The sequence below is a fragment of the Rhinolophus hipposideros genome (assembly GCF_964194185.1).
Source record: "Rhinolophus hipposideros genome assembly, chromosome: 12".
NCBI lineage: Eukaryota > Metazoa > Chordata > Mammalia > Chiroptera > Rhinolophidae > Rhinolophus > Rhinolophus hipposideros.
Window position 1 is genome coordinate 14,740,851 of NC_138058.1, and position 25,707 is coordinate 14,766,557.

The window sequence follows — 25,707 nt, forward strand, 5'->3', positions numbered from 1 at the left end:
AGGAAAATAGTTTTAACTGCTGGAAACATGATGAACCTGTCAAAAATACATAAAATCAGCTAAATAAATTGGAAAGAAAATAGCAAGGTCTTCTTTATTTTTGTGTGAGTGTAAACATTTTTTTAAATCATTAAGAAAGAGAAAAATAATTCCTGTACACACAACTGCCATATGTGAGTGATGTTTTGGGGAAATCAAGGAAAGGTGGCTATGCTCCCAGGGTAGAGAGAAGCCATCAGCCATAGGAGGTAGTTGAGAAAGAGATTATGAATTCAGAGGACCCAAGAGATCAAAGCTAAGGATAACCCCGGGGATATAAGCCCCCAAGAATCCGCAGAGATCTGGTGCAATGCTGGGTTTCCCAGTGAAATGGGTGGCGGGGGAGATGCTTTTATTTATATATGAACAAGGGCACTTAAGATGGGAGGGCAGGCACATAGGCCACTGCCGTTGGGGAAAGCAGGCTAGGGTCTGTCTGCCTGGCCACGTTCTGCGATTGAGAGGACTCGAGTTCTGGGGTACCAGGGGGCCTGGGTAGATACAAGCAGAGGAAAGTTAGATTAAAAAGAACTGTTTCCATTGCAGCAAACAATAGAGTTCAGAAAGAATCTTGTTTCATGGGCAGCCAGAGAAAAGGAAACTGGGACATGAGTGAGAAAGAGAGGCTATTAGGGTCTCAGGTTGGGATTCGGACAGTGCCCCTGGACGGCCAAACTGGGAGTCGCGACGACTGGAGAGCTGTTGGGGACACTAGAGGAGAGGATGGGACCATCCGTGAAAGGTCCGATGGGCAGCTAAGGAGCCTGGACTTTGGTATGAGGCGATGGGCACAGGGGAGGGGCTTCAGAAATAAACCTCTATCAGCCATAGCAGAGGAAGGGTCAGCCACAAACAAATCCGAAATAGAGAGGGAGGCCAGCCAGGAGGTGGCCACACAGCCCCATGAGCAATAACAAGGGGACGTCCCAACATGGCCTCAGTCACATCACCCTGGTAGTGCCCCAGAAGGCTGCCTGAGGTTGTTCCCATTGTAACTTACTCCAGGGCAGCCCTGAGACCAGAATGGCAAAGAAAGCACATATCTTCAGTTGATGCAAAGTGATTGCCTGGAACACTGTCATGAACTCAAGCAGCTTCAGGGTCTCTGAGGAAAAAACCACTACTGATCAGCGACGTCTGAGGTGGGGCGGTAAGGGAGTGTGGCAGGGTTCATTAATTCATCCACATATATTCATTAAATGTTTATTTAGTACCTACTACATGCCAGGCTATGAGGGTGCTACGAAGCTAGCCTCTTTGCAGGAGCTCAGTTCTCAAGGGCTCAGCCAAGAAAGAGCAAAAAGCCCCAAGCCCAGACTCCACTCTGTCTGGACCTTCTCCCGTTGAGCCTCTTTCAGGCCTTAGGAAAGACCTGTGTCCCATTTTCTCAGAGTCTTGGGCAAATTAGTTGTTTGGTAGTTATTTATGGAAGGAAGAAAATAAATGCGTGAATTATCAGTCATATTTTCCAATTTTTATTCATTCATTTAACAAAGAAACCAATATATACATTTTGCAAGACCTTTTCAAAGATTTGGAGATGAATCAGACCCAACCTTTGCCCTCTAGGAATTCTTAGCACTATCCAGAGATTAGACTTGTGCCCAGATATCTGTAAAACAAAGTCATCAGTTATAAATCCAAGTTCCTTGGGGAGCCTGGCTTCAGGAAGGCAGATATAGCTTGTCTGGGGTGCAGGGGAGCAGAGGGGAGATGCATGGGTAGGTGAAAACCCATGGAGAAAAGGGAGAGGCCAGCTGCCCTTTGCTCCATTCCCTGCCCAACCCAGCCCAGGCAGGGCCCCTTCCATGCCTCCCTGTCCCCCTGGAGCCTGGAAACAGAATGCAGCTATGCAGGTGGGGTGGCAGCAAGAGGTCAGAGTGAGAATGGCAATATAGATCCCCTTGAAGGAAACACTTGGAGATGTCCAAGACTTGCTCTGAAAAGGCCAGCTTATTTGTCACTCCGGCTGCTGGCAATGACCCCTTGGTAGCTCAGAAAACATCATGGAAGGAGGAAGGTAAATGCATTCCCTGCCCCAGCTGCCTAGCAGGCTTACCATGGCTGACCACACAGCGCCTGTCTCAGCCTCATCAGCTCCCCACATCTCTGCCCTGTATTACAGGCACAGGGAGCTCTCCTCCTCCAGCTCTCAGCACAGTCTCTGCACACGACTATGCTCTCCAGTTCTCGGCCCCTGGAACCTGCCCACTCATGTCTCACGCGCTGGTGAGAAAGGGGAGATGGGTGGGGGGTCATCAGGAAAATAAATAGGACAGCACAGGGCCTTGGAGGATATGGTGAGTTGGAAGGAGGAGGTCCCAGGACAGAATGGTGGGCTATGGGGACAGAAAGGAGTACAGTGTGGGGAGATGGAACCCACTTCAGACCTTAGCCAATCTGTGAGCCCAGAAAGGGACTCATGGAACCCCCTTCTCCAGAACTTAAGCCTCTCTCCTGGGGCAGTCTGATGCCACAATCAGGAAGCAGTGCAGCCTACGAGGTGGGACAATTAAGTTCGCGAACTTGTTGCAACGATGTTACTAACATTTTTTTATATCAGAGGGATTATTCATTAGGAATTTGTACCAAATGGACAAACCAAGTTCATTCTTTGGAAGTGCTGAAAAGTTTGCGTGAAAAAGTTACACGACCTGAACTTTTCGCCAGCAATTCACGGCTCTTGCATCACGACAATGCACCAGCTCACATGACCCTATCTATGAGGGAGTTTTTAGCCAGTAAACAAATAGCTGTATTGGAACACCCTGCCTACTCATCTGATCTGCCCCAATGACATCTTTCTTTACCCAAAGATAAAGGAAATATTGAAAGAAAGACATTTTGATGACATTCAGGACTTCAAGGGTAATACGACGACAGCTCTGATGGCCATTCCAGAAAAAGAGTTCCAAAATTGCTTTGAAGGGTGGACTAGGCTCTGGCATCAGTGCATAGTTTCCCAAGGGGAGTACTTCAAAGGTGACCATAGTGATATTCAGCAGTGAGGTATGTAGCACTTTTTCTAGGATGAGTTCACGAACTTAATTGTCTGAACTTCATATATGCGTGGAGTTTTTGAAGAGCCTTGTAAGGCTCAGCCTGTGAGCTGGGGAGATCTCCAACTCTGAGCCATTCTTTGTTTTTTCTTCCTGCCAAGAGGAGGAAGCATGGTACTGCAGGAACCAGGAATGCACACAGAGGTGCTCACGTGGGCCTCTCACATAGGTCCCCATCGTCCCTGAAGAGGGTCCCCTTCTGCCTCTGTGGCTGGTGGCTGATGAGTCATCACTGGAATGCGGGGCCAGGACCCAGAGCAAGCGACAAAGCAAGGAGGGTGTGCCAAAAAACAATCAGACAATGATTATGACCATGAAGCCTCGGCTGGCCTGGGAATGCCCTCACAAGGCCCCAGGAGGGTGGCTCTTCAAAATTTTTATTTTGGTGAGTGTCTTCTTGCATGGTTGCTTACAGAAAACTGTTTAGAGACTGCTGATGGAATTTAAATCTGTCTGAAATGGATTTCCCCTACCTGGGAATGTACACAAGCATGTGTCTGGAGGTGCATGTGCACACAAGAAGGATGAGTGTGTGTGTGTGTGTGTGTGTGTGCGTGTGTGTATGTGTGTGTGTGTGTGTGTGTGTGTGTGTGAGAGAGAGAGAGATGCACAAGAACACAAGCTGCTGTATTGGGGAAGAAGCTGGAAAAGAAAGAACAGCATGGACTTCTTAATCAGTCATATACATACGAGCATGTGTATGTGTGTGCGCACACACACACACCTCCACATTTTTGGCACAGCCTGTATCCCACAATCAGTGATTCTAAATCACTTTTTTGTCAGAGACCTAAGCCCACTTAAACCAGTGGCTCAACCTTGTCTGCTTGTTAGAATCACTTGGGGAGCTTTTCTAATTCTCCATGCCCCAGTTACACCCCAGACCAATACATCAGAATTTATGGTGATGAGACTTTGGCGGCATTAATACTTTATATAAATACTTAATATTCTCCTTCAGTGATTCCAATGTCCTGTCAGGGCTAAGTATTCCTTTGCACAGAAAACTTCTAGTCACCCCTCAAGACCCAACTCCCATGGCCCCTTTCTAGGAAAGGCCTTCCTGATACTTCCCCAGGGAGAGTTAGTTTTTTTCTTTCCTGAAGTTCCCAACAATATCTTAGTCATCTGACTATATCATAATTATTTGCTTGTCTGTCTGAGTTCACAGAACATGAGTTCTGTGAAGACAGACACTACATGGGATTCATTTCTCTATTGCCAATACCTAGCTTAGTGTCGATATGCAGCTGACCATCAATAGATGCCAGGGAGTGAAAGGGAAGTGAGTAACGAAGGCCATGAGTAGAAGAAGGGTGGGGAGGGGAGGCCATGGGTTGTTTCTGGGTGGTAAGGCCATGGGTAAGGTCCCCTGGCAGTGGGATGGGGTAATCCCCATCCCGCCCTTTGGTAACAGAAAGGGTCCACTGGTGTCAAGAAGTTTGATGCTGACTGGTCCACATTTCCTGCCACCAGCATCACTCAGAAGTTCAGAGGTACCACTGAGGGGCTGTGACCTGTGCCTGGAATATCGGGGAGCCTGACCCCTGTCCCTATCAGGCCCCATTCCAAGCTCACTTTGTCTGGCCTGCTTCTGTGGCACCTGTGCTAGGAGGAGTGCTCTGCGTGATCTGGGTCCCCTGCTTCTGGCCCAGATTTTGGTCCTTGGCAAACAGCCACGCAGGGGGGAAAACAGGAGTGCAAGAAGAGGAGGCCCGCTACAGCCAGCTCCACCTGCAGACACTCCAACCCCAGCCCAGGAGCCTTAGGAACAGGTAAGGGAGGGTGACCCTGGGTGGAACCAAGGGACAGACCTGTATCCGCAGGAGCACAGCCTTCTTTCCTGAGCAGCCGCCCTCATTTGGGGCAGCCCTGCCCCACCGGCACAGCACTTCCATCCTGACAGCCCTTTCCTAGTTCTAATCTTACTACCCCCTCCGCCATCCCCATGGGCCTTTATTGTCCCTATTTTAGACAGGCCCACTGAGGTGAGATGCCATGGCAAGGCTACTCGAAGACTTTGGGCTGGGACTGGACTATGGGGCTGGAAAGGGGTTCAAAGCACAGAACTTGGAGGGAGGCCACCATGATTTGAGAACCAGCTGTCACTAACTGGCCCTTTCTCCTTGGGGCCTTGGTTTCTTCATCTATAAAACGGGATTAAAAATAAAGCCCACACCTCATAAACTCATGGTATGGATTAAGTGAGGTACAAAGTGGAGAGAGCTCCCCACATGTCCCTGACCGGGCCTCCTGGTCACTAGTCTAGGTTGAGGTCATGGTGAGGGCCCCCTCTACCTCCTTACACACACACGCGTACACACACACACACACACACACACACACACACACACGCATTCACACACTGCCCACTTCCTGGAGGGCTCTCAACCTCTAGGGGGAGGCCAACCTATCTCCCCCACCACTGCAGCCCCCCTCAACTGACCAGCCAAAAATCTTGGTCACCCTACCCACAGAGTCCACTAAACACACGCAAGTGTTTTCTTTACATGTTGGGGCTTTTACTTCAATTTGAAGCAGATGGTTGAGCACAGATGTGAACAGCTTTGGCCTCCTGAGCGAAGAAAGGAGCAGGCCTTGGCTTTGAACATGCCCCACTCCCCGACATACTGACCTATTCCCCTGGTCCTTTCCTCCCTTCTGCCCCCTGCATAACCAGTAACAGACCACTGGCCTCCAAGCAGGGCGCCATCTTGTTTGCCCAGCCAGGTAGGCGGGCCACAGGCACGGAGTGGCTGGCTGGGCTGCCTGGGGTGACCTCCGGAGAAAAGACCCTTAGGCAGGTCGCCTTGGGGCAGGTCCCTGGGATGGGGTGTGGAGTGGTCAATATTCCTTCTTTCCCCCAATGACCCCCTTCCCGTGATGCTCGGGGCCCAAGAAGGGAACATTAAGAATCAGGGTCAAAGACCTGAGCAGCCAGTGGGAGGGAGAAAAGGGGGCCGGGATCTCAGATCCCACTTCCTACTGGTATCCTTGCTGCCTCTCACAGCCTCAGGGGGCTCATCTTGCGCCGAGCTAGCTCAGGGCCCAATGTAGAAACATAGGGCCACGGTGAAGAGTCAGGTGCTTCCAACAGTCACCAAATGTCCATCCCTTCCGTGACTTCCTAGTGGAACTGCTGACTCGTCTTTGGCTTGAGATGGAAGTCGGGCAACAGGAGGGGCAAAAGTCATAGGGCAACGGTGTGGCTTTTCTCTGTGGGGTTTTCTCACCACATTTTGTTCAGTGTCTCTGTGGACTCTTTGGCAACGAATTTCTGCAGCCGGATGGTGGGCCTCGGGCCCCAGGCAAGGGGAAGGCTGAGCTCTCCCCTCCCCACCAGGCAGAGGGCAAAGTGCGAAGTCACTGTGGAGTGGCTGGGGGAGGGCAGAAGGGGGAGGGAGGCAGGTGTGCTCCTGTGTGACCCTGAGAGGCAGTGGTCTGAGCATCTGGAAGCTTCTTGGAGAAGATGAGGCTGGACTTGGCGAGCTCACCTTCTCCTCAGGCTCGACCGGAAAGAGGGCCCACAGCAGCGTCCTTGGTCTAGCCCATGGCCGGTCACTCCTGAAAGAAACAACCAACCATCAGAAGCCGCCCCTACTTGTCCTGACTCTTGTTTCCAGAAGGTTGACCTGTACCAGGTGCCAGACCTCCTCTCACTTAATCATTGCAGCTGCCCTGGGAGGAAGTGGTACGGCTCAGGCAGGGGACTGCATCTTGAGGGCTTCAGAAAGTGGTGGAGCCAGCATTTGGACCTAGGGCTGGCTGCCTCCAGAGCCCACTTGTCCCCCTTACTTCCCTCTCGGCATTTCAGAGCCACTGCTGCTTGTGTTGGTTTGGGGCAATGGGCAGGGACGCAGGGGTTAGAGGGCACTCAGGGCCACCTGGTCCTTAGACGGCAGTCACACCTCAGAGGGATGCAGAGTGAGGCCTGCCCCACAGAGATGGCCATCCACCGCGCTCTTCCCTACCCTGCAGACAAGAGCACTACACCAGGTGTCAAGAGGCAGACTAGTTGCAACCTGCCAACTGGATGATCTGAGACAAGTCACTTAACTTTCTGTGCCTCAGTGTCCTCGTCTTTAAAATGACACAACTGAAGCAGGTCAGTAACGTTCAAGCTTTCTTTTGAGCCGCAGAAATGAAGTCTGAGCTGTTGATCCTAACACAGAACACAGATAAACCTGGTTCTGGTCTATTGGGAGCAGCGAAGTCGGGGAGACACACCGAGAGGGGACCCAGAGTCCTACTGCATTTCCTCTAGTATTGTATTCCCCGGGACATCTTGAGAACTCAGGGCACTAAGGAGCATAATTTGAAAATCCGTAGGTTCGACCAAAAGTTCCTCGCAGTCCTGACCTGTGGAAACTTTACACTGGCAGCGAAACTTGGTGTTTGATCATGAGAAAACTGACTGGAGGGTGTGACCTACTACCAGGAAGGCACAGGAGATGGGGAGGGTCATGGGAGCTGCTGGGGTTTTAGCCTCTAGGGGAAGTGAGAGCTGGTGGAGAGGCTCTGCGAGGGCTCCAGTCCACCCAGAACACGCAAACCAGTACCAGCAGTCCCTTAACCCGGCTCAGCACAGCCTTAATAAAGCAGTTCCAAATACTTCTTCTCTCCTGATTCTTGCAACCGCCCTGAACGAACAGCCAAGCACTTTTGAAGCAAAACATTTGTCAGGCACCTCTGACATGCCAGGGAGCTTCCTCATGTCTGCATTTCAGAGGTGAGCAATCCCCAGCTCAGAGAAAGAAGTGCTAGAAGTTGGCAGCATCAGGATTTGAATCCAGATCAGCAGTGTTTATTCTGCCACACACAGGGGCTGCGCCTGCTGAAACGGAGGCTCGGGGAGCCGGGATGGAGCCAAACCTCGAGACTGGAGTGCTGTGAACCACAGTCCTGGGGTGGCCGGCTCGGCAAGCAGCCAAGGTGCAAGCTGGGGCAAGGCCGGAAGGGGCGTCCAAGGAGGGCAAGGAAGCTGGGCCAGGGGGAGGGTGTGTCATCTAGCTAACAGAGGCGAAGGAGGGGAAAAGGGAAAGTGAGAGGAGGAAGCATCTTGATGTGGTGAGTCCAGGCTCTCATTCTCGGAGCCCACGGTGCATGGCTGGCCCCAGCAGGAATCTGCTTTTTGTTACCGAGTCTGAGGAGAAGGATTAAGAAGCGGAAAGGAAACCCGTGGGGATGGCACTGGGTCTGTGGTCCACGGGCTGATTTACAGCCCTCGTCATCCCGGCGCTGACTGCCTGGGCGGGCCCTGCCAAGGACAGCCAAGTTCCTTTCTTGTTCAGCCTGCCTGCGGCCTGGGGGAAGGCGTGGAACGCTGGATCAGCTGGAGTGTCCGGGCAGCCGGACCCCAGCCCGAAGACCTCTGTCGGCTCTCACACTCTGCTGAAGCCACAGCTACCACCCATGAGCAAGGGAGACAGTGTCTCTGGCCAAAGCCTGACACTCAATTCTTGACCCCACCTTTCCCTTGTGTCTACATGGACCTACGTTCCCACCACCTACCTGGGCCCAGAAGTCCCAGCATATGTATCTTCCACCCCAGGAAGCCTCTTATCAAACAGGGCGTGGGGGGAAGAACACTGGAAGGCCTTAGGTGCCAGAACCTTCTCTACAGTTAACCAGCTGTGTGACCTAGGGGAGCGCACCTCACTCTCTGTTTTAATTCCTTCACTTGTACAGCAAGGGGGTTAGCGCCCAACAAGAGGTGCTCTGCAGAACACGCGCCAGCTGAGGTACAGCCCATGAGTTTGGAAACACCACAAACCTTGGCCCCATCCTGGAAAATCACTATGACTATTAGCATACTAAAGGCTCTGTACAGTTCTGCAGTGAAGAAATTCATGTGACTTTACCCAGGGTTTTGTGAACTCACGCAACTGATGGTGGGATTACAACCACATCATAAGTAGAAGCTCACGCCAACCTTCTGGTAAAGTGAAGCTTATTGAAGGATGGAAAAGGACATTGCAGAGAGGCCGGGGGAAGACTCAGGAAAGGCAGCCAAGGGCTTGCAAACCTCAATGGGGGCAATGTCTGACCCTTTCCCTGTAGGCACCTGTGGAAAACAGCACAAGGCCACTTGCAGTGATCAGCTTCTTTCCTGCCAGACTACTAACTGGCGCAGTCTCTCAGCACCCCAACCCCAAATGCCCAGCAGAGACCCCAGTTGGTCCAGCCTCAGTCAGATTTTTTCCCCTGGACCAATCAGTTGTCGCTGAGGAATGGGAGACAAATCTACCAATGCTACCCTTTCAGAAGGTGCTGTGTGGGGGGATAAGGGGTGTGAGTATGCGTGAGTAATTGCACATACAGAGGAGGAGGCTGACAAGTACAACCACACCAGAGACCCCTGCCAGGTGACATCACTGAGTGTGAGAAGCACAGCTTGAGAGGACCTCTCGCAACCCTCGTGCTCTGGCTTCCTGTGGGTGCTGTTTCCACTGTGGGCCAAGGCTCTAGGTACATCTAGGTAAGGCTCTTGGTTCCTTGTCCTACGGAGCCCCTGAATCACAGCCGCTCATCACAGAAGATGCCCTTTCAACACAGGTTCTGCTGCTAATACAAACTCTGAAAACCACTAGACAAGATATCCTCTCCGGTCCCTTTCAGCTGGTCTGACATGCTGAGTCTGATCGAGGTGATTTGGTCAGTGTCGCCAAGTGGTTGAATTTATCACATTTAGAAACCATCCTTTTATCTGTTCACTCGTTTGTAGCCAGAACGTCAGCTCCGCGAAGACAGGGACGTGGTCTGCTTTATTCCCTGCTGTGGCCCCAGTGCCTAGAACAGTGCTGGACGCAGAGCAGCATCTCAATAAAAATTTGTTGAGTGAGTAAATAAATATTTCTAGTTGCAGGTATTTTATTGACTGGAGCTTTTATATACCACAGGATATGTCTCCTATGTCAAATGTTACATTGAGAATTTTCGTAAATGTGCTTGTGCTTTGGGTAAACTTTTGGTCATCATGAACCCTGGAACAATTTTGCATGTTTTTTGCTTTTGTCCACTTCCAGTTTCTTTTTATTTCCTAATTATAACTCCTCTGCTTACTAAGTTTGCCTCTGGCTTTAAGCATATTGCTTTCCTCTCTTGACCACTCCTGTGTGATGCAGGGTAATTTTTACCACGTTGGAGGCATTACAACAACAAAAAAAACAATTACATCTGCCTTCTAAGTTATTTTACATTTTAAATTCATTTTCAGTCTCTGATGTCCACTGTACCTACTTAACCATTTTTCACTATTTTCAAATTATACATTTTCCTATATTTAAGCAATTTGTATATAGTCTTCTACCTACAGAAAAAGTTGTCCAGTAGGGTTGAAATCCTGACAGTTTTTTTAAATTGGGTTGTTCCAAAACGAGAAGTCAAATTTCCAATATTATTTTAAAATTAAAATACGGAAGACAAGCAGGGAGGATGTATTTCTCAAGACCTACACCATTAAGCATTATTTTACCTTTCACTTTTAAGTACACCAATGTGTGGGCTAGAAAGGGGGTTTCATGTTCCATTCTGAATGCTGAACTCTGGGGTTCATCATGGCACCAAAGTCAGCGAGCTGTGGGGCCCTGGGTAGGCTGGTTCATGTATCCAAGCCTCAGTTTCCTCATCTTTAAAATAAGCACAGTAGGTAAGTTACAAAGAATCAACGAGACAATGGGGCCGTGCCCTTGTCAAGACCTGGCACCTAGCAGAATCGCTGGAACATGCTGGCTCACATTCCCACAAAGAGCTGAGTCCTAAGTTTGACTAAATGGTGTTTGAAAACATAGAATAAACAGGTTGAGAAGCCTCAAAACAAGTAACCAGAAATAGTCACTTTGAACCAACTGTCCTCTTGACCAATTTGCTTTCAACATAATCTTTTTTGAAAAAAATAAGCACAATTTTTAAAATTACATAAGTCATGTTTATTATCTGATGAATGGATAACCAAAGTGTGGTATATCTAGACAATGGAATATTATTTAGCCATAAAAAGGAATGAAGTACCAATATACATGATAAAATATGGCTGAACTTTGAAAACAGTATGCTAAATGAAATGAGCCACAAGAGACCACATATCGTATGATTTCATTCACATGAAATGTCCAGAACAAGGAAATCTATAGATTAGTGGTTGCCTAGGGCTGGGGGGTAGAGGTAGGGGGGACTGAGGAGTAGGAAGTGGTAAACTAAAGCATACACGGTTTCTTTTCAGGCTGATGAAAATGTTCTAAAATTGACTGTGGAGATGGTTGCACATATTCGTGAAAATACTAAAAATCACTGCATTGCATACTTTAAATGGGTGAACTATAATCTCAATAAAGCTGTTAAGCTTTTTATTTTTTTACTTTAAAAATGTTATTTTATTCCTACTCGTGTATGAAAGAAATGACTGTACTACCATATTTACATACATTACCAATATTGGAAACAGAATTTGATAATGAATCACATCTAAATTTTGTAAAGAATACACAAACATTAGGACACTGGTTATAGAAAACAGAGTAGGGGGGAAAACCATTAGCTATCATTTTCATTTTCATCAAAAAGCAGCACCCTCTGAGAAGAATCAAATCAATTAGTAACATTCATCTATTCTGCAAAATAATATATACATAGGAAAGTTACTGACTGTACTGATTTTATTACTTTTACTAAGCCATTTTATCTTCCTCACACTCAACGCAAAGAAATAAAACAAAATGAAAAAGGGTAAGTCCTCATTATTATTCACAATAAAGAGTCTGCTTCATTCTGCAGGCCTGGGCATATTGTACAATAGGAAACACTTCGTGGCTCAAGTAGATCAAAGTCCCATTTTGATTCTGACCCACCAAATAGAATCTCATGCAGATTTGGTAACTGGACTAGCTCCATTGGGTCTGTAATAGACTGAACCTATTTCTGTGGAATCCCCAGATCTCAGTAAATAAGAAAAGATCCTATACAAGAAAAAATAACAATCTGTCCATAAATTACATCTGTAGGCTCTTTCTTTAGTGTAAGTTGGGAAAAGGGGCCCTTTCTTGAGTACATGGATACAAGTACTGTTGTGGTCTAAAAACTGCTGAATTGATATGTCTGTTACAACGAAGATAAGGTAGACATCAAAACCGTGGTCAGATTAAGAAACTTCCACAATTTGTCTCAATTCTTCAAATAATGGAGCAAGTTCCACCTCTAGGCTGACAATGAGTCCTGTATTGGCATTGCTGCTGGCTATGAAACTCACCACCGAAAGTAAACAACTGAATTGAACCACCTAGTAGCCATTATAGTAACAGATGATACTTTTATTTTTTGAAAGTCCAAGTTTTCTCCCTTGGTCTGCTGCGAGGGCAAAGGTAGATAAGAAACAAGGTCTCAACGCATGCTCTGGAGCATTATCATTGGCCACTTTCATAACAGGCCTTCCATCTCTATCTGATACAACACTAGCGTGGAACCCTTCAACACTTGGTAATTTTTTATACAGGAATCACTTTAGGTCATTTGCCATGATGAACCCCTTTCTCCCATAGGTTCAAAATCCACGCTTTAGCCCACTCCTCCGCCCCACCCCCCCAAGATCTAAGCCCAAAGGAAAGCGGAAAGGACATCCTCTCCTATTCCAGCTCACCACCCGTGCCACCTGTGGGCCCAGGCCTGAACACAGGGCACAGTGGCACCAGTTATCCAGTTTTCTGGCCTGCCTGGATCTCCCGGCAACAGGGTTCCGGGCTGCCTGCTATCACTTCAGGGACAACTTCAAAGACAGGTTCCTCTGAAAGCTGCCGTCACAGGACTTGTGGCCTCTTCTAAATTTTTTAAAAATTTGCGTAGGTAGCACGTTAATTTTAGAAAAATTAGAAAATATAGAAGAGTGAACAGAAAAACAATTTCTTTAATCACGCCAATCTTCCCACCGAGCGAAAACCACTAACAGTATTGGGGGACTGCTTCCCTATGCTTAGACACACCTATATAGTATTTTATGAAAGTGGAATTATGTTGTGCAAACTGCACCGTAGCTGGTGTTTGTATTGTCTCTAAGACTCCAGCCCATACATCTTTGCATTTGGCAGATCTGCGTTCACATCTTCTCCAAGGGCCAGGCTTTGCTGAGGTTATTCTGGGCACAGGCACAAGCTTGGGCTTCCAGCCTCCAAACTTCCCAGGGAACTGGAAGCAGGTATGACCAACCCACCCCCAGAGCCTCCCGCCCCGCCTGGCCTGGGCGCCATGGGTGACAGGCAGGAAATTTATGAGCAGCTGGAGTTGGCTGCTATTTGCCGAGGGCAGGAACATGGCGTGAATCAAGGATCACACTGTGTCCAGGCTGGGAGGGCCCTCAGAAGTCCCAGGCGTCTGAGAGTTGCAAAGTTATGGCCAGAGCCCCTTGTGAGCCAGAAGAATCTGCCTGGGAACCATGAATTGGGAGAAAAATTCATTTATTCAACAAAGATATATTAAATTCCTACTGGGTGCCAGTTCTGTGACAGGCACTGGGGTTACAATCCCTGTCCTGGGGCAGCTTACAGTCCAACTCCAGGGTAAAGATGAAAACCACTACTGCTGATAAGTGCCGTCGGTTCTGCCCATCCCCCCCGGGTGTTCTTCGGGCTGCTGACCAGCAGTGACTGAGCTGGCTGGGGATCCCAGCTGCGGTGTGTGGACAGCTGCCTGTGCTGCTCAGAAGCCACCCCGCCCCACAGGCCCCAACACCCCAGGTTGGGTGCAGCAGGCCAAACCCCTCATTTACTAAGGCCAGTGGGTATGCTCAAACCTCAGAGTCAGTCAATGACATACAGAAGAACTTTCCTACCAGTAAGAAACAGCCACATCAGACAATGTTGAGGATGAGAGCAAGTAACCCAGCAGACCCCTCCCGTGCTAAGATGCTAGGGCAGAGCTGGGTCTCAGGTATCCTGTCCACGCACTGTGCACACACCCCACACTGTGCTAGGGGGATGGGGTTTTGCTGGCTGTGTCCCTGATCCAGGACAATGGAGGACCAGCTCTAGTCCAGCCTCTTGTAACCCTCAGCCCCGCCTCCACTGCAGTCTGAGAAAACGTGTTTTTGCTCTGAACTCCCGAAGCATATCACACTAACTCCTCCTACATCCCTCTGTGCCCCAAATTATTGTTAGTGCGACTGCCATCATCTCCTAGCTCACCCCACATGCCTCCACCAGAGGTCCTGAGAGAAGGATCCCCACATCCGTCCTCCCAGGCCTGGGAAAAGGAGCAAGTGACAGTGCTCAGAGCGACCATTATTGCAAGCAGCCTCAGGCCAGGCACCACGCAGCACTCCCGGGGACTGTGTTTTCTCACACAGGGCCATTGCTGCTTCCATTTTGCAGGAAATGGGGGGCCTGAACAGTTTATTCACTTGTCCATCACACTGCTAGGATGAAGCAGAGCAAGGCAGACCCTTGACTCCTAGAGAGTTCAGCTTTTTCCCTGGGAAATGGGACTGGCAAGTCCCCAAACTACCCACCTGGCTTTCATCCCTCGGCTCTAAGAAAACCTCAGCCTTTGTCCCTTGAAACCTGAGGGAAGGTGGCTGGCCATGGGAGTCTTGGCACTTCCGGAGCCAGGGCCAGACCTCGTAAGGAGCCCACTAGGCCCACAAGGGATGGCCAGGGAGACCCAAGGCCACCGCCGTGCTGACGCCTTCTTGGGCTGCAGGCCACTCTCTCTGGCTGCCAATCTCTCTGTTTCTCTCTCTGCGCTCTGCCTGCATGTCTCTGTGCCAACTATCTCTTGGCCTCTCCTGTGTTTATCTCTCCATGTCCGTCAGCCTGTCTGTCTTTCTTGGCCCCCACCCCACCCACAGTACAGGGCACTGTGAGGGTCGAGCTGGCCTGGGTGAGGCCTGAGGCCCAGCTGCTGCAGCTTCCCATCTGTTTCCCATCCTGTGATGTTGTCCAGCCAATTCCACTTGGCTACATGCTGCTCTGCCAGACCCAGAAGCTCAAGGAGCCCATGACCTTGCCCCAAAGCTAGAGGAGGTACCCAGGCTGGAGAGGAGCTGACAGCTGAGCAGATAGGTGCCCCCGCCAGGTAAGGAAGGCCCTCCCTCTTGCAGCTTCCCGCTGCTCCCTGACTCACAGCTGTCCCACACTACACACATACACACACACCCAATCACAGTGTGGAGGGACCTGCCTCCTCAGGGCTGGGAACTACTCCCATCACTCTTTTGCATCTCTCAGTCCTCCCCTCCCCAGTCCTTACCACAAAGTGACAGCAGCAGTGATGGGGCACTAACCAGACAAGCCAATTCATGCCAAAGTACTGGCCAGCCAGCCTTTGTACAGACCACAGTGTGTCTCCAGGAGACCCCCAGGAAGGAGTCTAGCTCTGGATATTTCAGGACCAGTGCAGGTAACAATGGGGTAGCTGAGAGGGGCCATGAGGCCCCTGGACAGACCAAATAATCAAATGATTTCTGCAAAAACAGGGTGAAAATGCAGTTTTAAGATGGGAAAAACACCTTCCCTAGCCCTTCCCATCATCCCTTAGCCCTTCATAGCCAGATTCTAGCGCCACTGTGGAATTCAGGCAGGGGTGGGAGAGGTCTGATCAGGGCTCTTTACTTACTACCACCCTGACCATTAGGGACACCTCCAGATGCACAAAGGAGAGGCCAAGACTGGGAAAAGAAACAATTCTTTCACCCACACTCACGCGTACACACACACACACACACACACACTCCCCTACGCACACCCACTGAGTGGCACTTGTGTTAAGCGTGCCAGCTCTGGCATCAGACAGCCTCTGTTTGAATCCTGCCTTCCCCACTCGACCAGCTGTGTGACTTTGAGCTTCACCTCTTTGTGCCTCCACCTCTTCACCTAAAAAATGGTAGGAATAGTAATCTACTACGTGAGGTAGTACTGTAGGCAGGATTAAAGAACACAATGGCTGCAAAGCCACGCCATCAGCATTAGGCACCATATGTCAGAGCACACACACGTGTGTCTGTGTGTGCACGTGTGTGTCTTCCCGTCAGCTCCTCGAGGCAAGAACGGGGTCTCCACTGTAGATTGCCAGGGCCCACTCAGTACATGGCACAGAGGAGCTGCCATTAGCTGTGGAAGACAATTGGAAACACCTTATTTCCTTGTGCTTCCATTCTTCCATTCATTTGGTAAATATTTCTGCATGTTTAGACCAAGCCAGGCACCACTTGAAGCCCTGGGGTTACTGCCGTGCACGAAACAGACAAGGAGCCCTGCCCTCCCTACACTGACATCCTAGGAGGAGCAGCCCCGATGCAGAAGGAACTTTCCCTAGAGAAAGGAAGCCTCTTGCTTTCTGTGCCAAACAGCTTGGGCAGGTCCTCTCCCAATAACTGATGCACTTCCCTGCATTCTCAGCCAGATGTTACTGGATGTACTTTAGCTTCCTCTTAACAACTCAAGGTCAAGCCCAGAAACGTCAGTCTCCATAAGACTCCCCAGGTCCTTGAGGCTTCTGGGGCCCTTTGCCCCGACACTAAATGGCCCCAAGCCTCTTGGCTCTTCTCAGCCTCTGGCGTTGCGCCTTTTGTTTTTGTTTCTTCCCACACAATTAGGCCACTGGCTGTGATTCTGGGTGCTGTCACTGCACCTGCTCCAGGAGCTGGCCTCCCACTTCGATTGCTTGTTTCTGTTCAGCTGCTCTGATCTGAGACACCAGGGAGTGAAGCTTGTAAGAACTGCACAGACTGCAAGGCGTGGGCTCCAAAGAAGGTCTGGACTGGCTCTCCTGTGAGCTTTTGTGCATGGCCTCTGTGTCATTTAGCGCTGTGTTCCAAAGGGCGGGGCCTTTGTCTGTGTTGTTTTCTAAAGGACCCAGCACCTAGAACAATGCCTGGCACATAGTAAACACTCAAATATTTATTATTAAACAAATGCGCAGGACCGTCACGCTTTCTTCATCTTTTTCTGCTCATGTAACTAAAGAGAGCGAACAAGTGAAGAGTCACTGTATGTGTGGAGGGGGTGGGTTTGCGAATAACCATGCAGGCTGCCTACCCATGTCCTGTGGGTGCACGCAGCGGTGGGGACACAGTGGCAGGAGCACATCACTGTTATGGAGCAGGTGGGTGACTCTCAGCAACACCGTATAGCTGTCCTACACGTTCTGAGGGGGCTCGTGGAGCTGCCCCCGCCTGAACCCAGCTGCCTGGCTCTGCCATGCCTGCTATCAAGGGGCCATCTCTAGGGGCTCCCGACCCCTGAGGGAGAAACAGAGACCTTCAATCATCTGCCAGTGTGCACCCCATTTCTACCTGGACAGGAACTCGGCCCACCACGTGGGAGGCCCTCCATCTGATCCTGACAGACGGCGCCTGTAGACGTGCCAGCACACCTGAGCAGGTGTGTACACACACACACACACACACACACACACACACACACACACACGGCAGACAGCAGAGGGACAGACCTGGTATCCCGGGCCTGGCAGCAAAATCAAGTCCTTGGTGGGCAGCCCAGTCTGGTATCCATTCTCTAGGTAAGTGGGTGGGGAAGGGACACTCGAGGTCCCTCTGGCCACCTTCCTGATGGATTAGCAGTGTCCTCCAGGAACCCCTTCTGACTGCACTACATTTCCAACTGAACTGACAAGCCCTTTCATGGCCATTGTTTCCTGAACTCACCTCACCCACAGACATTTTTATCCATTTTTTATGAGGAAAGTGGAGCTTGGAGTAGGCAAGTGTCTGAGGTTACAAAGCTCATGAGTGGCTGGGCTGGAGACCCACGTCTCCCAGCCCCGGGCCCGGTGCTGCCAACACCTGTGCAGCTCACAGCTTCTTGCAGGGAGCAGAGGAGAGTGATAGTGTGCATTCAGGAGCGCTTATTTCACGGGGCTGGAAGAGCCTGCCTTGGTCCTGCCTGGCCCCGCCCAGCTGTACAATCCTGGGGGAGCTCATCTCTCTAAGTCCCAGCCTCCTCACTTCGCCTCCATGGTGAGTAATGTAACCTCAGGGGGCCGCTGCAAGAGTCAAGACAATAACGGGCATGAGAGGGCTCTGCAAACTGTAAAGCGCTGTACAGAGGTACCAGACCGCCAGGGGCCTGGCCTGGCCACCGAGGCTCTCTGAACTTCAATCAACAGAAAATGGGGCTAATGTCTGTCACCTTGCAGGCTGCAGTGAGGAGTGGACCAGCTCATGAAAGGGGTTCTGTCACTGTGGTTAAGGTTATGACACTGGTTCGCCCCACTGGGAAGAAAACCACCTCATCACAAAGCAACCCTCCAGGAATGAGCCGTGTGACGGACTGTTCACAGTGCTGCCCTCCCAGCTGAGAGACTTCAAGTCTTTCTCCGTTGCAGGAGCACCCCTTCTCTCCGGGCAGGTCGGGAATGTCTGGATAGGACTGACTGAACTGGTAAAGAGAAAAACGTTCTTTGAGGTGAGGCCTCTGCCCTGCCTTCGGATGCAGTGTGAGGATGAAGTGCTCGGTGTTACGGCAGCCACTGTGCAGCCATGAGGTGAGGACCCAAAGGAGCTGGGAGCCCCGACATCACCAACGTCTTGGAGACCAGGAAGCAGCCGCTTCCCTCCTGAACTGTGAGAAAGGGGGGGCCTATGTTAATTTAAGCTGCTGCTTGAGTGTTTTCTGTGGTCTGAAACGCAAAGCTGTTCTCAGTGATTCAAGGGAACGAGGGCACAAGACGCCCACATGGAGGTATGGGGGAGCCCCGGCCTTTCCCTGGCTGTGTCCTGAAGCCCCTAGCTCATCATTCCCTAAAGTCTTTGCCTTCAGCACAGGAATATTTGGCCCCCGTAGTGTGAATTTTAGTTGAAAGAACAGTGTGTAATTATCTGGGGGCCTACTATGTGACAGGAGCTCGGACATAAAGATGAAAAGGCTCACAGTCTAGCTCAAGAGGCAGGCACCCAATAAACATTGTGTAAATAACGTAGTGTATTGGCTGTATCGCATAATATATCATGTAATAGGTCACCTGCAAATGTAATGTAATGACATAAACCGCACTCTATCACAGAATAGACTATCACATAATAGCACATTTTATATCATTACTTCATAGTATATCATATGAAACTCGCCTGAATTAGACAGCACACACCCCTATGGTAAGAGAAGTGAGGGGAGAGGGGGCCATGCCATGGGTCTCTGAGGAGGAGGCTGGGGTAGGGGTCAAGGAGTGCTTCCCAGAGGAGCTGAGCCTTCCAGAATGAGCAGGAGTTAGCCAGACAGAAGGGACAGCATGAGCACAGAGGCCATAAATAGCCCCTTTGGGTGAGGAGTTCCGTGTTGCTGGAGTGTAAATTGGGACACAGGGAGTGACCGGCTGGAGCTAGGTCACTGAGGGGGAGGGTTAGGTGTCCTACAAGGGAGTCTGGCTTCTATCCTTGGCCCGTGGGGAGCCCCTGAAGGTCCCAAGCAGGGAGGTGAGGTGGTCCGACCTGGTTTCTGGCAGAGTTGCTGGGCGGAGCTCAGGAGGGGACAGACTGAATAGGGGAGCAGCTGGGCACTGGGCCAGGCCCCAGATGGCCATGAATTCTGGGCAGAGAGTGGAAGGCCTCAAAGGAAGGAATGGCTCCTACTTCGCCTTCTAGAAATATTTGTTCTAGGAGCTAAGGAAGGCAAGGATTTGTATTTCCCCTAGAACACGCTTTCTGGTCTGCTGGGGCAGGTAGTAAGGGGACGATCTGCTGGAGGACAGGTGGGGAACGAGGGCCTGCTGGTGCACCCCGTCCCAGGCCCCCCACTGTGCTGGGTGCTGGGCAGTGGGCAGAGCAGGCCCGCTCACCTCTGTCCTTCTGCCTCCCCCCTTTTCCTCTGGAAGCATTTCTAGTCACTAGGCCAACTCCACATTATCCCCAGGGGCCTGGGCCAGTAGCCACTCCTCCTTCCCCAGGTCTTCCTCACTTTCAGCCCCATGAAGACCAACCTCTCAGGCAGGAGACATGGGAGGGAGGATGAAGTTCACAACACAATTTCACATCCTTTTGTGCCACTGATCCCTACTAGACCTGGAAGGCAGGCTGGGCAGCCCCCACATAACAGACTCGAGCAAGACCATCCAGTCAGTCACACAGCCCCTGGGGCAGAGTCCAGACCCAGACACCTGTCCAGAGACGCCCGGGTCGGGAGGCTGGATCTCGTCGGCCTGCACGGAGCCCTTTAGACGGTAAGATTAATGGTCCTGAAGTTGTGATAAACATAAATATGTGGGCCTACTGGAGCTGCCATCTCTCTGAAACTGCGAGGAGAAAAAGAAAGAAAGAAAGAAACGGGGAGGAGAGAGGAGAGGAAGGCGAGAGGAACGAAGCATGGAGGCCAGAGCGGAGTGCAGGTGAAAGCACAAGAATCCTGCAAAGCTCAGATCCTCACTGAGAAGAGCTGACCCCCCACAGCACCATGGATGACAGGCTTTTTCCACTGCTGGGGTGAGGGGCTGCCGGGAGACATCTGGGGGAGAGGCAGCGATGGAAAGGGGTACAGGGAATTGAGGAAGTAAAGGGGAAACCCCCAGTCTCCTGCCCCTGACCTGTGCCCCCCATCATCACATCACATCCTCTGACACTAGGAAGGGTCTCTCTCCTCACGTCCACCTGGCAGACCCAGGCCTGACTCTTAGCCTCCTGCTCAGGGGTCCAGGGGGGTGTGAGGACGGTGGCCGGGCCTCGTCCTCTCCTTTCATCCCCAGTGCTGGCCTCCCAGCTGCCAGCTCTGCCCCAGCATCCCACAGGCCCCCAAAAGGCCACCTGGTGCCTGCTCCCAGGAGGTGCCCAGATACGCATCTTCCAGAAGTTTCTGGCAGTGGAGGCAACCAGTTCTTTTAAAAGGCTTCATGTCATACTGCAATCAGCTGAGGGGTCCAGGCCCTGGGATGTGAATTAATGACACTCTTCTCCCAAATGTCCCGTGTTGCTCTCTGATGAGCTGATGGGGGTCTCCATGCTACCTCTGGCCCCTCACCCTCTCTGTGCGGACACTGTTCACATCGCTCAGCATATGACTCTCTGCTGAACACATTGATGGGTCTTGGCCCTGCCCACGCCGTGCCTTCCCAGGCACCTCTTTCTCGCCTGTCTACTCCAGCTGAGGTTTTATGAAAACAATCACTTCCAACCATTCTCAATTTTAACAGCTTTGAGGGGAAAAAAAAAGTTCAGCAGTATCCAGGGGAACTAATTAGGTGGCCTTCAGGCACCTTAGAGGAGGAAGAAAAGTCACAACTGGTGTAAGAAGAGGAAAAAACAACATTAAAAGAAAACAAGAAGGAACAAAATAAAAACCAGAGATAAAAAGTCAAGAGAAAACAGCGGCGCCTGAGAAACAAGAATTCCAGCCGCCAACTTTTACGGTGTCCAGCCCTGTTATTCATAAGCGAGTTTCCTCTCTCACAAAGGACCTTTTGCACGGTTTTCCCTGCTGCCTCCAAACCAGCTGCTCACGCTGTTGTATCCTGAGTGATGATGAGGCTCTGAAAGGGTTTTTTGGGAACAGATGGCTAGGGGAGAGCTGGGGAATGTGCCAGCAGAGGGCTGGGCGGGCTGCCAAGGCCCGCGGTGGCTGAGTGCTTGGGCTTCCAGCTCGCGTGCTTTCCCTGCCCTCTGCCCTCCGTGGCGCCAGCAGGCCTTCCCAGCGAGAGCTCGGAACATCTGGAGTCTGGGGCTGCCAGGAGGGGGGGCCGTGGCGGCGGCGGGCGGGGGACCCTCTGTTCCAGCGGAGCTCCCATGGACTCACCACCAGGCCCGCCTCGGAGAACAGCTAATCAAAACCACAGCGCTGGAATGGGAACCAGGCGTGCTCCCAGCTGCAGCCAGAGGCCGCCAGGCGACTTAACCCGGTGTCAGGCCTCGCTGGCGGCAGAGCGCTGGGGGTGCTCAGGGCTGATGACACCCCCTAGCCCACCCCACCCTGAACCACCCCCAGCGCCACCACCAGGCTATTGGCTTCCCGCAGATTAATGAAGCCTCCACGTGCTGCAGCCTGGCTGCTTACATAAGAGCGGTTGCTCTGGGCAAGGCCCTGCACCCAGCATTTGCTGGGGGCCTCTTGGGAGCAGGCCATCCTGCTGGGCAGTGTGTGAACTTCAGGGACAGGCAGGCCTCAGGAATGAAGAGCTGGGAGTTTGGAACCAAAGAGACACAGGCTCGAAATAGCTCCACCAGTTCTAGTCGCGTGGACTTGGGCAAGAGAGCCTTAGTTTCCCCTCTGTGCTATGGGGGAAGGGGTTTGTGTAATAGGCGGCAGAGATAACGTATGTGAGGTGCCTGGCACACAATGAGCACTCACCACATAGTCAATGTGATTGTTGGTGGTAGTCTGTTTATTGGCATTATTACTGTATGCAACCAATGCCATGCATGTATTTTGGTATGAGTCCATGAACTTTAGAAGCCCAGGGATTACTGAGTTGGCTGCACACTTGCCCCCCTTTAAGGGTGCAGGAGTAGAGCTTTGCCCTGAAGTGCTGGAGACAGAGGAGTCCCCCATTTAGAACTATTCACCCTCATTTACATTTTGGCTGGTCAGTCATTCATCCACCCCTGGGGACTGCCCTTTTCTGAGATGTTCCTTCCTGGTGTTCCATATGAAGTTGTTACCTTGTAGCCGTAAATTCATGAGATTTCCTTTCTGGCACTCACTGAGAAAATGCCAGCCCTTTCTCAAACTGGATTTTGTTTAAATCTTCCAGCAAGACAGCAATGAAGGTGAGTAGGCTCTCATTTTAGCGATGAAAGAACTGAGGATCGGAGAGGTTAGAGAACTGGGGATCAGAGAGGTTAGGTAACACACTCAAAGTCACACAGCTAGGAGGTGCCAGTGCCAGGACTCAAACACAGGTCTCCAGCCCCAATGCTCTATGCTTCACTTACTTCATGGTCTTGCCAAGGGTCTCCCTGTTATATTTTTGTGTGCCTTAAAATTAAATGACCGCACCACAGGGAACTGTAATGCTCTCTCGACTTAACCCCCACCTACACAGACACTCTTTCTCCAGGGTCCAGGGCCAAGGGTCACAGAGCCTCTGTAGGGGTTTCTAGAGGGGCACACTGGCTCGAAGAGGTGCTCCAAGGGGGTTCTCTGAAGAGTCTCTGCATTCCCAAGGGTTATCAGAGCAGTAGAGGGGGCTTCCCATGTCTCTGTGACTTTCTGAACATAAGTTGTTGGTTAGTACTTGTTCACTATGCCCGAGACCCCAAGTCTTCATTCATACACAGCACGTTGGAGGGAAAAGGTGAGATCTATGAGTGCATGTCAGGAGGGGGGCAATCAGGAAATGGAGAGAGAAAGGGTGGGCTAAAAAGAATGTGAAAGGAAAGAGGAAAACAGCATCCCCAGCCTCTACCCACCTTGGGACCACATGAGGAATATCTGAGGGCTGAATTTAGCGTGGGGCAGGGGGAGCTGCTCGGAGCTCACCTGTGCGGTTCCCCAGCTAATGTTCCCTCCAGCCCAGTCCCTGCCAGACTTGTAACCTAATGGTGTCAAATGTGAGAGGAGAAATGGCAGCTGAGAGAACACTCCATGTTAGAACAAACAGCTGGCGACAAACGTCTATGTAATTGGAATGCCAGAAAAAAATAAATTGCATCCATTTTTATGACTAAAAGGAAATTTGATGGTGGTTTCCCACCCACCTCCCTTTTTTCCCAGCATAGATGGACTCTGTGGGCTTTGAAAGCAAATGGTATTTAACTCAATAAGTTGGCCAGAGGATTTGGAAACAGAACCTCCTCTCACCCAGCGGCACTTCCCAAGAGGGAGGGTGCGGGGAGGGGGTGAGGAAGTGGAGCCCGCCTCCAGCCCACTTCTCTGACTGGCTGGGTGACCCTGGGCAGTTCCTCAGGCCTTCGTCTCACTTTCTCTGTCCGTGTGTTGGGACAACACCAGCACCTACCTTGCAGGGCTGGTGGGGATGAGTCAATGAGGTGATATACCAGAAACACTAAACATCATGCCTGGCACGTAATCCCGGCTCTGAAAACATCAGGTGTTAGCAGTGTTCTCAGGGCACTACACCAGGGTCTCCAAAATCTCTGTGAGTCACTTTTGAGAGTAATGCCTTTTTTAGACAGAAAAAGGAGCGAAGGAGATCTAAGCACAGAAAGTGTTAACTATAAAGGGCCTTTACTTCCGGCAACAACTCACCTTACAGAACTAGAGACTGGGGAGGCCCCAAGGAGGGTGACTACGTACATGGTAGGTGGGGCAGAGCCAGGCCAGTGGGGACTCTGCAGGTGCAGGAGGCCCTGCACACAGGGGGCTGCATCCAGCCAGAGCAGGAGCTCTCGAGACTCTGCCTCGCACACTCAGGGGCTCTGGAACAGTCCACAGAAAGAGCAGGTACCACCACCAGGTGCTACCCAAGGCCTGGGCTCAGCTGCTCAGAGAGTAAGGGGCCCCTTCGGAACACTCTCCGCTCCCACTGGCACCCCCCAACCCCAAACCAACGTGCCACCTCAGCTTGTCCCCAGCACCGAAGCTATGGAAGGTGACAGCCACGACATTGTTCCAAAGAGGAGTTAGGCCACTCTTGGATTTGCCGTCACCAAGAAAAGTCTCCCCTCCCAAGAAATCAGCAGGAAAAGGGAAAAGATACAGGTCAGAGGGAGTTGCACCAGCGTCATGCCTCCTCTGACTCCAGGTCACCCACAGCGTGAGGAGCAGACTCCTGGCCTTGCAGAGCCAGCCTTCCTGGACTGTGCCAGCAGGCAACAGTCACATGGCCCAGGGGTCCCCAGTTGCTGCCCAGGCCTCTACCCAAGCCCTTAACTCAATGCATCATGGTTCCTATTCTCTCTCCCCACCCCCAACCCTGGGCCTGAGAGCAACTTGATGTGGGGACTTACTGGCCATTTATCACAAGGATTTAAATTATGCCATTAATGTCAGTAGTTGTTGCTGTTGTTGTTGTTGTTGTTATTGTGTTAATATTCAGTGGCTTTAAATCTCTGGAAGGGGATACAGTAGATTGTGGGAAATTGGTCCTTTCCTATTATGAAGGTCTGGCAAGGCCCGCCCTGCCCAGGTGTGGAACAGTTCTGCTACTCTTCCTCCCTGCTCCTCTTCCTTCTCCCCCTTCTTCTCCCTTCCCCCTCCTCCCCAGCTCCAAGGAGTTGCTGCTTTAAAAACAGGAGCTGCGGAAACATGGCCCAGAGCCAGCTGCTTAACGTGCATTATCTCCGGCTGCAGCCGGAGTTAGAACTGAGCTCTCCAGAGCCCTTCCACTCCTCCCGCCCATCTCTCTGCTGCTCCACCACCAACACTGCCCTCTGCACAACTGGAGCTCCCAAAGGGGGCTCTGAACCCTCAAAGTCACATCCTGTGAGGCCCAGAGATGGAGGACTCACCAGTCAAGGAATGCAGGTCCCCCACCCCGGCAGGAAAGGGCTGAGGTAGGCAAACGGATGCGCCCGGAATCTCAGGGGATGAGCCAGGTTCACCTGAAATCCCATTCTTAACCCAGGTCTGGAGGGACAGGGCAACTCATCAGAACTGCCAAGGACCTCAGAGGACTTGAGCACAATCTGTCAAGGAGGCGACCTGAAAAAGGAGTGCCCAGCTTTTCAGGGCACGTTAACTGTGAGGGAGCCATCCTCAAGCAGGACAGCTCAAAGCGTCATCAT

At 51.2% G+C, this 25,707-nt stretch overlaps 1 protein-coding gene and 1 pseudogene across 2 annotated transcripts in view; both read right to left on the bottom strand.

Annotated features, from left to right (window-relative positions):
• Positions 1-5,606: 5,606 nt before the first annotated feature.
• ATOH8 (atonal bHLH transcription factor 8) overlaps positions 5,607-25,707 on the bottom strand; it is a gene marked incomplete at its 5' end in the record, with an annotated part of 31,064 nt that continues 10,963 nt past the window's right edge. Inside the window, one exon of the mRNA XM_081068734.1 lies at positions 5,607-6,662. Coding sequence (XP_080924860.1) covers positions 6,657-6,662 — 6 coding nt within the window. The 3' untranslated portion in view covers positions 5,607-6,656. The remainder of the gene's footprint in view (positions 6,663-25,707) is intronic.
• LOC308505911 (ragulator complex protein LAMTOR3-like) lies at positions 12,105-12,609 on the bottom strand (annotated as a pseudogene). Its single transcript has one exon. The product of its transcript is annotated as a ragulator complex protein LAMTOR3-like (transcript).